The 13,068-nt window shown below is 44.3% G+C and overlaps 1 protein-coding gene across 6 annotated transcripts in view; it reads left to right on the forward strand.

Moving 5' to 3' along the window:
* ofd1 (OFD1 centriole and centriolar satellite protein) overlaps positions 1 to 13,068 on the forward strand; it is a 173,823-nt gene that overhangs the window by 122,397 nt on the left and 38,358 nt on the right. For all 6 annotated transcript variants that reach the window (XM_072514094.1, XM_072514093.1, XM_072514097.1 and 3 more), the window contains exon 19: positions 5,107 to 5,223. In XM_072514094.1, the coding sequence (XP_072370195.1) occupies positions 5,107 to 5,223 (117 nt within the window). The remainder of the gene's footprint in view (positions 1 to 5,106; positions 5,224 to 13,068) is intronic.

The following is a 13,068-nucleotide window of genomic DNA, read 5'->3' on the forward strand; positions in this document are numbered from 1 at the left end:
CCACGCACAAAGCCATGCTGACTGCCCCGAATCAGTCCTTGCCTCTCTAAATGCTTGTAGATCCTGTCTCTCAGAATACCTTCTAGCAACTTACCTACTACAGACGTTAGGCTCATCGGTCTGTAGTTCCCAGGCTTTTCCCTGCTGCCCTTCTTAAACAAGGGCACAACATTCGCCACTCTCCAATCTTCAGGCACCTCACCTGTGGCGGCCGATGATTCAAATATCTCTGTTAGGGGACCCGCAATTTCCTCCCTAGCCTCCCACAACATCCTGGGATACATTTCATCTGGTCCCGGGGATTTATCTACCTTGATGCGCTTTAAGACTTCCAGCACCTCCTCCTCTGCAATATGCACACTTCTCAAGACATCACTATTTATTTCCCTTAGTTTCCTAACATCCATGCCTTTCTCCACCGTGAATACCGATGAGAAATATTCATTCAGGATCTCACCCAACTCTTGTGGCTCTGCACATTGATGTCCTTGTTGATCCTTAAGAGGCCCTACTCTGTCCCTAGTTACTCTTTTTCCCTTTATGTATCTGTAGAAGCTCTTTGGATTCTCCTTTGCATTATTTGCCAAAGCAATTTCATGTCCCCTTTTTGCCCTCCTGATTTCCCTCTTAACTCTATTTCGACAATCTCTATACTCTTCAAGGGATCCACTTGATCCCAGTTGTTTATGTACATCATATGCCTCCTTCTTCTTTTTGACCAGAGTCTCAATATTTTGCCACCTTCTCAAATGAAATGAAAAAGGCTTCTACCTCCTTCTTGTCAAACCTTGGCCATGCTTGGGCATATTTAAATAGATCCCCACCGAACCTTCGACTTTGACGCTCTTTCTCACTATCCTCATCACTATCCTCAAACTGTACATTTCCCTTTAAATCCGCCAATTTTAACTGACTGTCATGTTTCATGGCCAATTTCTTTTTTTTTTTATTTAGAGAACCCAATTCATTTTTTCTAATTAAGGGGCAATTTAGCGTGGCCAATCCACCTACCCTGCACATCTTTGGGTTGTGGGGGTGACACCCATGCAAACACGGGGAGAATGTGCAAACTCCACCACAGAGAGTGGCCCAGAGCCGGGATCGAACCTGGGACCTCGGCGCCGTGAGGCTGCAGGGCTAACCCACTGCGCCACCGTGTTGCCCTATATGGCCATTTTCCGAAGTTCAAACTCTCTCTCTATTTCCTCTCTCTTTCTTTTTCCTCTCTATCTCTTTCGTATTCAAGCTGCTTTAATTCTTTCTCATGTTCCATTTGTTTAATTTGTAATTAAATTTTTGCCATTTCCACTGAGTCAGACTGTATCTCAGACAATTTTAAATGCTTAGCCACCGCCATAATTACTTCACCTTTTCGCATTTTGTCAGGTAATGTTAACTGCAATGTTTTTGCCAAATCTAACAATCTGTTTTTAGTCTCTGTCCGTAAGGTACTGCGTGCGACCGTCTCTACCCCCAAAGACTTCAGAGCCTCTGAAAGAGCCATTGTCCACAACACACTCCCTCCTTAAACTGAAATACCAACCCTGAAAAGCAATCACAATATGCTCACCCCTCACTGTCTTTAAGTTCACTAAGTCAATCCAATAGATAGACTTTTATCCCCCTCGAGTCTCCAATTTGTTATGGGCCAGGGTTTAGAGAACCCCAAAGTGTGTCATGGAGTTCACCTGACCCATGACTTTTACTCGATTGTGGGATTGGGAGCACACGGCCCACTCTACAGGTGTGGTACAGCAGAGATCGAAAAATATTTTTTTAAGCAAAACAATGCTTATTCTATGAACGCAAGTTAACCTTTTTAAAATCTTAATCTTAGCAACCATCAATTCAAATTCAAATACAACCCCCAAGGAAGACAACACTAAGTAATCCTTAATCTTTCCTTTTAATATCCATAAGACATAAAAATAAACTTTTAACAGAAGCACATCAGGTTTAAATTTACTACTGAGAACAGTTATCACTCTTAATTCACCAAATGATCAAGAGATAGTCTTTACATGGCAGAGAGTACAACTTTACACCTTCTGTGGCTGGCTGCAGCTCCAACACTAAAACAAAACCAAAAAACACAGACACACCCAAGCTTTTCTCAAAGTGAAACTAAAAGCTGACAGACAGCCCAGCTCCGCCCACACTCTGACATCACTGCAGTAATAAACACCCATTTCTTAAAGGTACACCCACTCCAGTTATTCTGTAAAAAAACACACATTTCTTAAAGGTACTCTCACATGACATTACCAACTATTGCATTACCTTGTTCGCCCACTTCATTTTCTTTAAGTAGATTCAGTATTGCATCTATCCTTGTTGGAAGTGAAAACAAACTGATCCTGAAATTGGGAACATGTTTGTGGGAGTATGAGTAGGGCAGCACGGTAGCATTGTGGATAGCACAATTGCTTCACAGCTCCAGGGTCCCAGGTTCGATTCCGGCTTGGGTCACTGTCTGTGCGGAGTCTGCACATCCTCCCGTGTGTGCGTGAGTTTCCTCCGGGTGCTCCGGTTTCCTCCCACAGTCCAAAGATGTGCAGGTTAGGTGGATTGGCCATGATAAATTGCCCTTAGTGTCCAAAATTGCCCTTAGTGTTGGGTGGCGTTACTGGGTTATGGGGATAGGGTGGAGGTGTTGACCTTGGGTAGGGTGCTCTTTCCAAGAGCCGGTGCTGACTCGATGGGCCGAATGGCCTCCTGCATTGTAAATTCTATGATGATAATGATGAATTCACTTGTCTTTGCAATATATATTTGAGTGCTGTCGTGTGAGAGTACCTTTAAGAAATGTACCTTTAAGAAATGGGTGTTTATCAGTGATGTCAGAGAGTGGGTGGAGCTGGGCTTGTCTGTCAGCCTTTTACTTTCGTTTTAGGCTGTTTGCAGCAGGATGTGTTTTAGTTTCGTTTTCAGAGCTGGATAGCTGCCGTCACAGCCAGAAGGGATATTAGTCTTTCTGTAATCTAAAAACTGTAAATCGATCCTTTGGTGATTTAAAACTAATAACTGCTCTCAGTAGTGACTTTAACCTGATGTGCTTCTGTTAAAGGTTTTGTTTTTAAGTCTGATGGATGTCAAAAGGAAAGCTTGAAGGATTACTTAGTGTTGTAGTCTTTGGGGGTTGTATTTGAATTAATGGTTGCTAAGATGTTCACTGTATGCTTTAAAAAGGTTAACTTGAGTTCATAGAATAAACATTGTTTTGCTTTAAAAAATACTTTTCCATTTCTGCTGTACCACACCTGTAGAGTGGGCCGTGTGCTCCCCATACCACAATCTATTAAAAGTTGTGGGTAAGGGAACTCCATGATACACTTTGGGGTTCTCTAAACCCTGGCCCATAACAGTGCTTTGAGAGCCAATGTGCTAGATCAAGTCTTTGAATTTGTCATAAGTCAAAATTAGAAAATCTAAGTTCGCTGCTAGTTTAGAACTAAAAAAATGGATCATTATCAAGAATTTAACTGCAAATTTTGAATCCTTGTCCACGCTTGACTTTCTTAGAGTTTCAGTTACGCTCGGAGTAAGTAAATATTAGAATGCAAACTCCATAACTGCCGGTTATGATGTATTTATACATGAGTAATTGACAGATGTAAAGCATTAAAAAAATGATCAGATATTTTTGTCTTGTTTTTTAATAAAAAAGATATTCTGCCCTTTCCCTACATCCCCTTTTTAACCCCCTAAATGCTGCCTCCTACCCTCGAGCATCCTGCTTTAACAAGAAAAAGAAAATGCTATGGATTAGTGATTGTTCCATAGCTGTCTCTGTTGCTTATTAGTAACTTGACATAAACTGCTCCTGCTCGTTTTTGCTCCACTTCAGATAGCAAGTTACAGAGCTCATTTTCTCATCTAACAGCTCCCAAGAATTGACAGTACTACCTCAACGAAGGCTTGAGGGACTGAATGGCTGAGATTCAATCTTGCAGTCCCCTGACAATCTCCGCATTCTCACTGAGGCAGGAGTAACTGCTTTGTAGATTTATAATGATGCGGAGATGCTGGCGTTGGACTGTGGTGAGCACAGTAAGAAGTCTTACAACACCAGGTTAAAGTCCAGCATGTTTGTTTCAAACAATAGCTTTCGGAGCACTGCTCCTTCACCTGAGGAAGGAGCAGTGCTCCAAAAGCTAGTGTTTGAAACAAACATGTTGGACTTTAACCTGGTGTTGTAAGACTTCTTACTCTACTAGATTTATAATGTTAAAGGAATACTAAATGCAAACAGATGTGCCACTGTTGAAATAAAACGGCAAACTTTGGACAGTAATTAAAAGGGAAATACATTGCTTCAAAGGCTACAAATTTAAAGGTGATTCACCTGTTGAAGGAGCTGTGCTCCGAAAGCTAGTGACTCCAAACAAACCTGTTGGACTTTAACCTGGTGTTGTAAGACTTCTTACACTGCCTACCTCAGTCCAACGCTGGCATCTCCACATCATTATGTCAGCATGGTAGCACAGTGGTTAGCACAGTTGCTTCACAGCTTCAGGGTCCCAGGTTCGATTCCCAGCTTGGGCCACTGTCTGTGTCTGCGTGGGTTTCCTCCGGGTGCTCCCGTTTCCTCCCCCAGTCCAAAGATGTGCAGGTTAGGTGGATTGGCCATGATAAAATTGCCCTTCGTGTCCAAAAAAAAAGGTTGGGTTGGGCGGGGTTACGGGGATAGGGTGGAGGCGTGGGCTTAAGTGGGGTGCTCTTTCCAAGAGCCGGTGCAGACTTGATGGGCCGAATGGCCTCCTTCTGCACTGTAAATTCTAAGATTCTATGATGATTACAAATTTAAATGTTCACGGATAGTTCTGTTGGTGAATGTCGCTCAGACTACAAAGAATAAAATGCATTTTCCAGTTTCCCAGGCAGTTAAAATTTCTGAGAGCAATTTTCAGAACAGAGATGTATTGAGGATTAACATGCAAATCTTGTTTGAGAGAGCAATGGGAGATAGAGTTTTTAATGAGTACGTGAAGAATCTGGTCAGAAAAGGTAATGATTTGTTGATATTCCGAGAGTTCTACTTTTATTGACTCGCCTTCCATTTCATTGTTGGAGTCAAACAAAAGATCCATTGTCTGTTTCTTACAGTGCAAGAAGGCATTCCAACACTTGACAAGAATATGTCCCAGTACTGGGAGGAAAATGTGAATAGAGGATCTGTTTCTTCACTAGACCAAGAAGTCATTTTATCCCCGCCAGATACATGTGAGTTTGCTATCGTCATGTGATATGTCGCATGAGAGTGTAGGCTGTTGTATTGACCTTTGAGAAATTGTTAGAAAATTACTTTTTTTTCCAAAAAATTGAACTTTGGAGTTTGTGTTTGCAAGGCTTTTGTTAGTACTCAAACGTACTTGGGATAGTATAATTATTCCTATACTGTAAATTTGTTAGAAAAGGGTGATGAATGCTGTTGATTCTTGGTTGTTCAGCTTCATGTGCTAGTTGAATTATTCACTTCACTTTGGGAGAAATCATCTAAAAATATTAGTGAATTCAGTACTCAACCTGCAGGAGCAAAATGGTTGCAGGAGATCTGATCTTGGGTAGGTTTCACCTTGAAATCCTTCTTACTAACTTTCTAGTGCCAGACCCGACATAATTTACCCTGCATTTTAGCCAGATTTGTTTGTTTTGCTTCCAAAATCTATTTTGAATAGACACAATCAAAACTGCAATTTAATTCTTGAAGTGGAATGTGCTTTGATTTTTTTTTTTTTGTTCAGTGTTTCAGTAACCTTTTAATCCCATTTTTACCAATTTTATTTTCAATGTTCAACATTTTAATTATTATTTAACTTTTAGGAGGCAAATTCTATTTTCTCACTGTGGTAAGCTTGCTTTTAAATGTTTCAAAAAACAATTATTGCCCAATAGGTTCCCTTAAGAGTGTGAAAAGGAATTCTTTCAATGCCAACTTTCAACAAATGCCACAAGCTGTAGAATTTCTTGACCGATGGCAAGTGAAGATAAATTTAATGATGGCCATTGGTTTGTATTTTATGGTCGAGGTGAAAAAGATGAAAGAAGGTATGCCAGGAAGATCAATGGGCACCTGAGCCACACTGTCCATAGTTACCATTCTGTCACCAATCAGCTCTGAAGGCCTTCAGCCACCTAATGATAACTGAGCACAGCAGCCTCCATATGCTGTCAGTTAGCAGGACGTTAGTTGCAAGGCTTAGCCATCAATTGCAAGTCAACCTTCAACTCAGACTAGGTCCCTGGTCTACCACTGGGAGTCCACCTCTGTCCCCTACCGGACTTTTAGCCTACCACATGTGAGGAAAACACATGCTGACTGGTACATTCCAGTCAGTGTCAGCAGAGTGACCTTAATAGACCCTTTAGGTGAGCTAATTAATTGCTACCACCACTTTCGAGTGGCTAACCACCACCACCTCCCTTCTTGAATCTGTTTCAAACTGATAACTGATGTTGTCAAAAGCATGGCCAATATTTTCATCTGCTATTTTAACGAGGTAGGGTGAAATTCTCCAGAAAGATTTCCAAGTTTGGTAGCGAGCGGGAACTGCCGCGGGTTTCCTGACGCTCGGCCCAGCAAGGCTGGCAACGCCCCACGGGCTTCTTGCCACAAATACATAGATACATAGAAGACAGGAGCAGGAGGAGGCCTTTTGGCCCTTCGAGCCTGCTCCGGCATTCATCACGATCATAGCTGATCATCCAACTCAATAGCCTAATCCTGCTTTCTCCTTATAGCCTTTGATCCCATTCCCCTCAAGTGCTATATAGACATAGAATAGTACTGCACAGTACAGGACCTTCGGTCCACGATGTTGTGCCGACCATTTATCCTAATCTAAGATCAACCTAACCCACACCCCTTCAATTTACTGCTGTCCATGTGCCTGTCCAAGAGTCGCTTAAATGTCCCTAATGACTCTGACTCCCCCACCTCCGCTGGCAGTGCATTCCACGCACCCATCACTCTCTGTGTAAAGAACCCACCTCTGACATCTCCCCTATACCTTCCTCCAATCACTTTAAAATTATGTCCCCTCGTGACAGCCATTTCCGCCCTGAGGAAAAGTCTCTGGCTATCCACTCTATCCATGCCTCTCATCACCTTGTACACCTCTATCAAGTCAGCTCTCTGCCTTCTTCACTCCAGTGAGAAAAGCCCTAGCTCCCTCAACCTTTCTTCATAAGACATGCCCTCCAGTCCAGGCAGCCTTCTGGTAAATCTCCTCTGTACCCTCTCCAAAGCATCCACAACCTTCCTATAATGAGGCGACCAGAACTGGACACAATATTCCAGGTGTGGTCTAACGAGGGTTTTATAAAGCTGCAACAAAACCTCACGGCTCTTAAACTCAATCCCCCTGTTAATGAAAGCCAACACACCATACACCTTCTTAACAACCCTACCAACCTGGGTGGCAACTTTGAGGGATCTATGTACGTGGACCCCAAGATCCCTCTGTTCCTCCACACTTCCAAGAATCCTGCCTTTAACCCTGTATTCAGCATTCAAATTCGACCTTCCAAAATGAATCGCTTCACATTTATCTAGGTTGAACTCCATCTGCCACTTCTCAGCCCAGCTCTGCATCCTGTCAATGCCCTGTTGTAACCTGCAACATGCCTTAACACTATCTACAACTTCACCAACCTTTGTGTCATCGGCAAACTTACTAACCCACCTTCCACTTCCTCATCCAAGTCATTTATAAAAACCACAAAGAGCAGAGGTCCCAGAACAGATCCCTGCGGGACACCACTGGTCACCGACCTCCAGGCGGAATACTTTCCATCCACTACCATTCGCTGTCTTCTTTCGGCCAGCCAATTCTGTATCCAGACAGCCAAACTTCCCTGTATCCCATGCCCCCTAACTTTCTGAATGAGCCAATCATGGGGAACCTTATCAAATGCTTTACTGAAATCCATATACACCACATCCACTGCCCTTTCTTCCATCAATGTGTCTCGTCACATCCTCAAAGTATTCAATGAGGCTTGTGAGGCATGACCTGCCCCTCACAAAGCCATGCTGACTATCTTTAATCAAACTATGTTTTTCTAAATAATCATAAATCCTGGGCGGAATTTGCCACCTCTCAGCCCAGCGCTGCAGCTTACCTATGTCCCTCTGTAACTTGTAACATCCTTCCGCACTGTCCACAACTCCACCGACTTTAGTGTCATCTGCAAATTTACTCACCCATCCTTCTACGCCCTCCTCCAGGTCATTTATAAAAATGACAAACAGCAGTGGCCCCAAAACAGATCCTTGTGGTACACCACTAGTAACTGGACTCCAGTCTGAAAATTTCCCATCAACCACCACCCTTTGTCTTCTTCCAGCTAGCCAATTTCTGATTCAAATTGCTAAATCACCCTGTATCCCATGCCTCCGTATTTTCTGCAGTAGCCTACCGTGGGGAACCTTATCAAACGCTTTACTGAAATCCATATACACCACATCAACTGCTTTACCCTCATCCACCTGTTTGGTCACCTTCTCAAAGAACTCAATAAGGTTTGTGAGGCATGACCTACCCTTCACAAAACCGTGTTGACTATCTCTAATCAAATTATTCCTTCCCAGATGATTATACATCCTATCTCTTATAAACCTTTCCAAGATTTTGCCCGCACCAGAAGTAAGGCTCACTGGTCTATAGTTACCGGGGTTGTCTCTACTCCCCTTCTTGAACAAGGGGACAACATTTACTATCCTCCAGTCTTCTGGCACTATTCCTGTAGACAAAGATGACTTAAAGATCAAAGCCAAAGGCTCAGCAATCTCCTCCCTAGCTTCCAGAGAATCCTAGGATAAATCCCATCCGGCCCAGGTGACTTATCTATTTTCACACTTTCCAGAATTGCTAACACCTCCTCCTTATGAACCTCAAGCCCTTCTAGTCTAGTAGCCTGAATCTTAGTATTCTCCTCGACAACATTGTCTTTTTCCTGTGTGAATACTGACGAAAAATATTCATTTAGCACCTCTCCTATCTACTCGGACTCCCAAGCACAACTTCCCACTACTGTCCTTGACTGGCCCTACTCTTACCCTAGTCATTTGTTTGTTCCTGACATATCTATAGAAAGCTTTAGGTTATCCTTGATCCTACCTGCCAAAGACTTCTCATGTCCCCTCCTGGCTCTTCTTAGCTCTCTCTTTAGGTCGTTCCTAGCTAACTTGTAACTTTCGAGCGCCCTAACTGAACCTTCATGTCTCATCTTTAATAAGCCTCCTTCTTCCTCTTGACAAGTTTTTCGTCTGCTTTAGTAAACCACGGTTCCCTTGCTCGACCACTTCCTCCCTGCCTGACAAGTACATACTTATCAAGGACACACAGTAGCTGTTCCTTGAACAAGCTCCACATTTCCATTGTGCCCATCCCCTGCAGTTTTCCTCTCCATCCGTTGCATCCTAAGTCTTGCCTCATCGCATCATAATTGCCTTTCCCCCGGATATAACTTTTGCCCTGCGGTATATACCTATCCCTTTCCATCACGAAAGTAAACTTAATCGAATTGTGGTCACTATCACCAAAGTGCTCACCTACCTCCAAACCTAACACCTGTCCTGGTTCATTACCCAGTACCAAATCCAATATGGCCTCGTCTCTCGTTGGCCTATCTACATACTGTGTCAGGAAACCCTCCTGCACACATTGGACAAAAACAGACCCATCTAAAGTACTCGAACTATAGCGTTTCCAGTCAATATTTGGAAAGTTAAAGTCCCCCATAACAACTACTCTGTTGCTTTCGCTCCTATCCAGAATCATCTTTGCAATCCTTTCCTCTACATCTCTGGAACTTTTCGGAGGCCTATAGAAAACCCCTAACAGGGTGACCTCTCCTTTCCTGTTTCTAACCTCAGCCCATACTACCTCAGTAGACGTGTCCTCATCAAACGTCCTTTCTGCCACCGTAATACTGTCCTTGACTAACAATGCAACCCCTCCCCCTCTTTTACCACCTTCCCTGAGCTTACTGAAATATCTAAACCCAGGCACCTGCAACAACCATTCCTGTCCTTGCTCTATCCATGTCTCCGAAATGGCCACAACATCGAAGTCCCAGGTACCAACCCATGCCGCAAGTTCACCCACCTTATTCCGGATGCTCCTGACATTGAAGAAGACACACTTTAAACCACCTTCCTGCCTGCCGGTACACTCCTGCAACTTTGAAACCTTACTCATGACCTCACTACTCTCAGCCTCCTGTATACTGGAGCTACAATTCAGGTTCCCAAGTCCCTGCTGAACTAGTTTAAACCCTCCCGAAGAGCATTAGCAAATTTCCCCCCCAGGATATTGGTACACCTCTGGTCCAGGTGTAGACCATCCCGTTTGTAGAGGTCCCACAGATCCCAGAATAAGCCCCAATTATCCAGAAATCTGAAACCCTCCCTCCTGCACCATCACTGTAGCAACGTGTTCAACTCCTCTCTCTCCCTATTCTTCATCTCGCTATCACGTGGCACGGGTAACAACCCAGAGATAATAACTCTGTTTGTCCTAGATCTAAGTGTCCACCCTAGCTCCCTGAATTCCTACCTTACATCCCTATCCCTTTTCCTACCTATGTCGTTGGTACCTATGTGGACCACGACTTGGGGCTGCTCCCCCTCCCCCTTAAGGATCCCGAAAACACGATCCGAGACATCACGCACCCTGGCACCTGGGAGGCAACACACCAACCGCGAGTCTCTCTCATTCCCACAGAATCTCCTATCTATCCCCTTAACTATGGTGTCTCCAATGACTAATGCTCTACTCCTCTCTCCCCTTCCCTTCTGAGCAACAGGGACAGACTCTGTGCCAGAGACCTGTACCCCATGGCTTACCCCTGGTAAGTCTCCCCCCGCCCCCCCCCCCCCCCCCCCAACAGTATCCAAAGCGGTATATTGTTGCTCTTATTAGCCTTAGTTTTATTAGCTCTAATTCTGTCACCTTTGCTCACGAGTCGCCAGGTATCTTTCTGATACCGCCACGTGGTTCAAGCTCTAGTTATGATTAATAAGACAGCACACCACTTAGTAAATGTTAAATCAACGATCATTTATTATATACAGCAATAAATACTTATACAATAATCCTACTTTCTAGACTACTACCTACCACTACAGGCCAATACTTAACTTTGGGAATGGCCCACCAGGTCAGGGAAACAAATGGCTTATCGAATTGTGTCTGGCCTGCGGGGTTCAAAGGCTGATACAGGTCGATGGCTAGGAGTCTCTATCGGGTAGCGATCGCTGGAGTCAAACGTACGGTTTCTTGTCGATGGTTCTTGCGAAGGTTGCGAGCAGGAGAAGAAGGGAGAGAAGGGTTGATCTGAACTTGGCCCCTATCTTTATAGTCCCCAGGGGCTTCCTGCCTCTCGGGGCGGACCTTGACCCTGGTCCCAAGTGATTGGACTTGGTCCCAATCACTGGGTTCGATATGCTCCAATAATGGGGCGATTCCTTGATCGGGGGATGGTGGTTCACCTTTCTTTGTCTCGGCCACTGCTGGCGCCGAGAGGTCTGGATCGGCTTTCAATTGCTAATTTGTTGCAATTGTTCCCGGGGATCGCCGATTAAACTGCAGATGGCTGGGTTGATGTGCTGCTAATGGTTGCAGGTATCGATCTGGGCCGACTTCCCCAGAGCCGAATACACTGTTCTGTCTGCAGCTGTCCGTTTGTGCCCTCTTGGCTGATTTTCCCATCAGCCTTTTCAGTTAGCCATTTTACATCGAGTTTTGGCCAAATTAATCGGGAATCAGCCATTTTAGGTGGCTAGTTGTAGCCACTTTGTGATCCCAACGCGAAGCGTGAAGGATCACATAAATTTTGTCCTTTACGTTCCCTGACCAGGGGGGACACCTCCTACATGGCCACTACTTTGACCCTAGCTATGCACCAAACATTTTTACCTAAACATTTCTAAGGGCGCTATGTCAGGCAGGGGCATGCATTTACAAAATAAAAAAACTTGGAGCCTCTAATTTTACCTAAATACACTATACTCACTAAACATTGCATTATCCTATCTTCCTAAAACATACAACAACATTTAATATACTCTTTCCTGGCTTGGCAGTCAAGCTCAGGATCATACATTTTGTTTGTTTATGACAAGTTTTGTACATCTTTTATTTACAGAAAAACGCAAGTGCATGTTCTTTATTATCGTGTTATAGGTCGCGGGGGTCGGGGGGTCTGGTCATAACCGAATATAGGGGATCGGATCCGATATACCTGGGTTCGAGCGCGGTACGCTCTCCTTCTCCATTTGCGGAGGCGCATAGTCTGCACTACACAGCAGAGTATCGCCAACGCTAACAGTGCTTCAATTACGTAGGACAGGGAGTACCAGGTTATGAATCTGGCACACCAGGAAGATGCAGTGTCGCTGGTGACTGGGCTTTGGGTACTGCGGGGCAGTGAAACATTAACGGCAGCGAGGTTTGGAGTAATGGGGTCCGCGTTCCCACGCAACCAGATGTTCATCAAAAAGATGTTGAGCACGATGAAAGAAGTCCCCATGGCTGTCCTCTTTCTTTTTCTTTCTTTGTGTTCTCTGTTTTCTCCGGTCCTGGAGCTTCTGGAGTTCTGTAAAACAAGCATAGTATCTGTAACTACCTTGGTTTAATATCTGGTATGATAGTGTGTCTGTCCTTTTTGGGGCCAATTATACCCTTATAATTGGTCACTATGTGTGACTCCCTTATTTTATTTTTTCAAACAAATTTTAGGACACGGCACACTTCCCAATGCGGGACCAGTGCTGATTTACCATCCCAATGTTCCAGGATGTAAATAGCATATGGCAGCAACCTAAAGGTCGCCTAACCAAAATAAAACTTTTTGAAATGAAAATGTCAAATGAGGTGCGTATGGGCCGGGATGGGTAAGATTTGGATGGAGTCCCCGGGTAGGATGGCTACCAATGCCGTATATCCCCTACCCGAGCGTGTTTGACCAACACTGAGTCCCCAGGCAGGGCGGGTCTCACGCCGTTTCTCCACTGCCTGAGCAACCGACAAGAACGGGCAAAAATGTAGTCATCATGGTGGG

Source organism: Scyliorhinus torazame, chromosome 8, assembly GCF_047496885.1.
Source record: "Scyliorhinus torazame isolate Kashiwa2021f chromosome 8, sScyTor2.1, whole genome shotgun sequence".
In the NCBI taxonomy this organism is placed as follows: domain Eukaryota; kingdom Metazoa; phylum Chordata; class Chondrichthyes; order Carcharhiniformes; family Scyliorhinidae; genus Scyliorhinus; species Scyliorhinus torazame.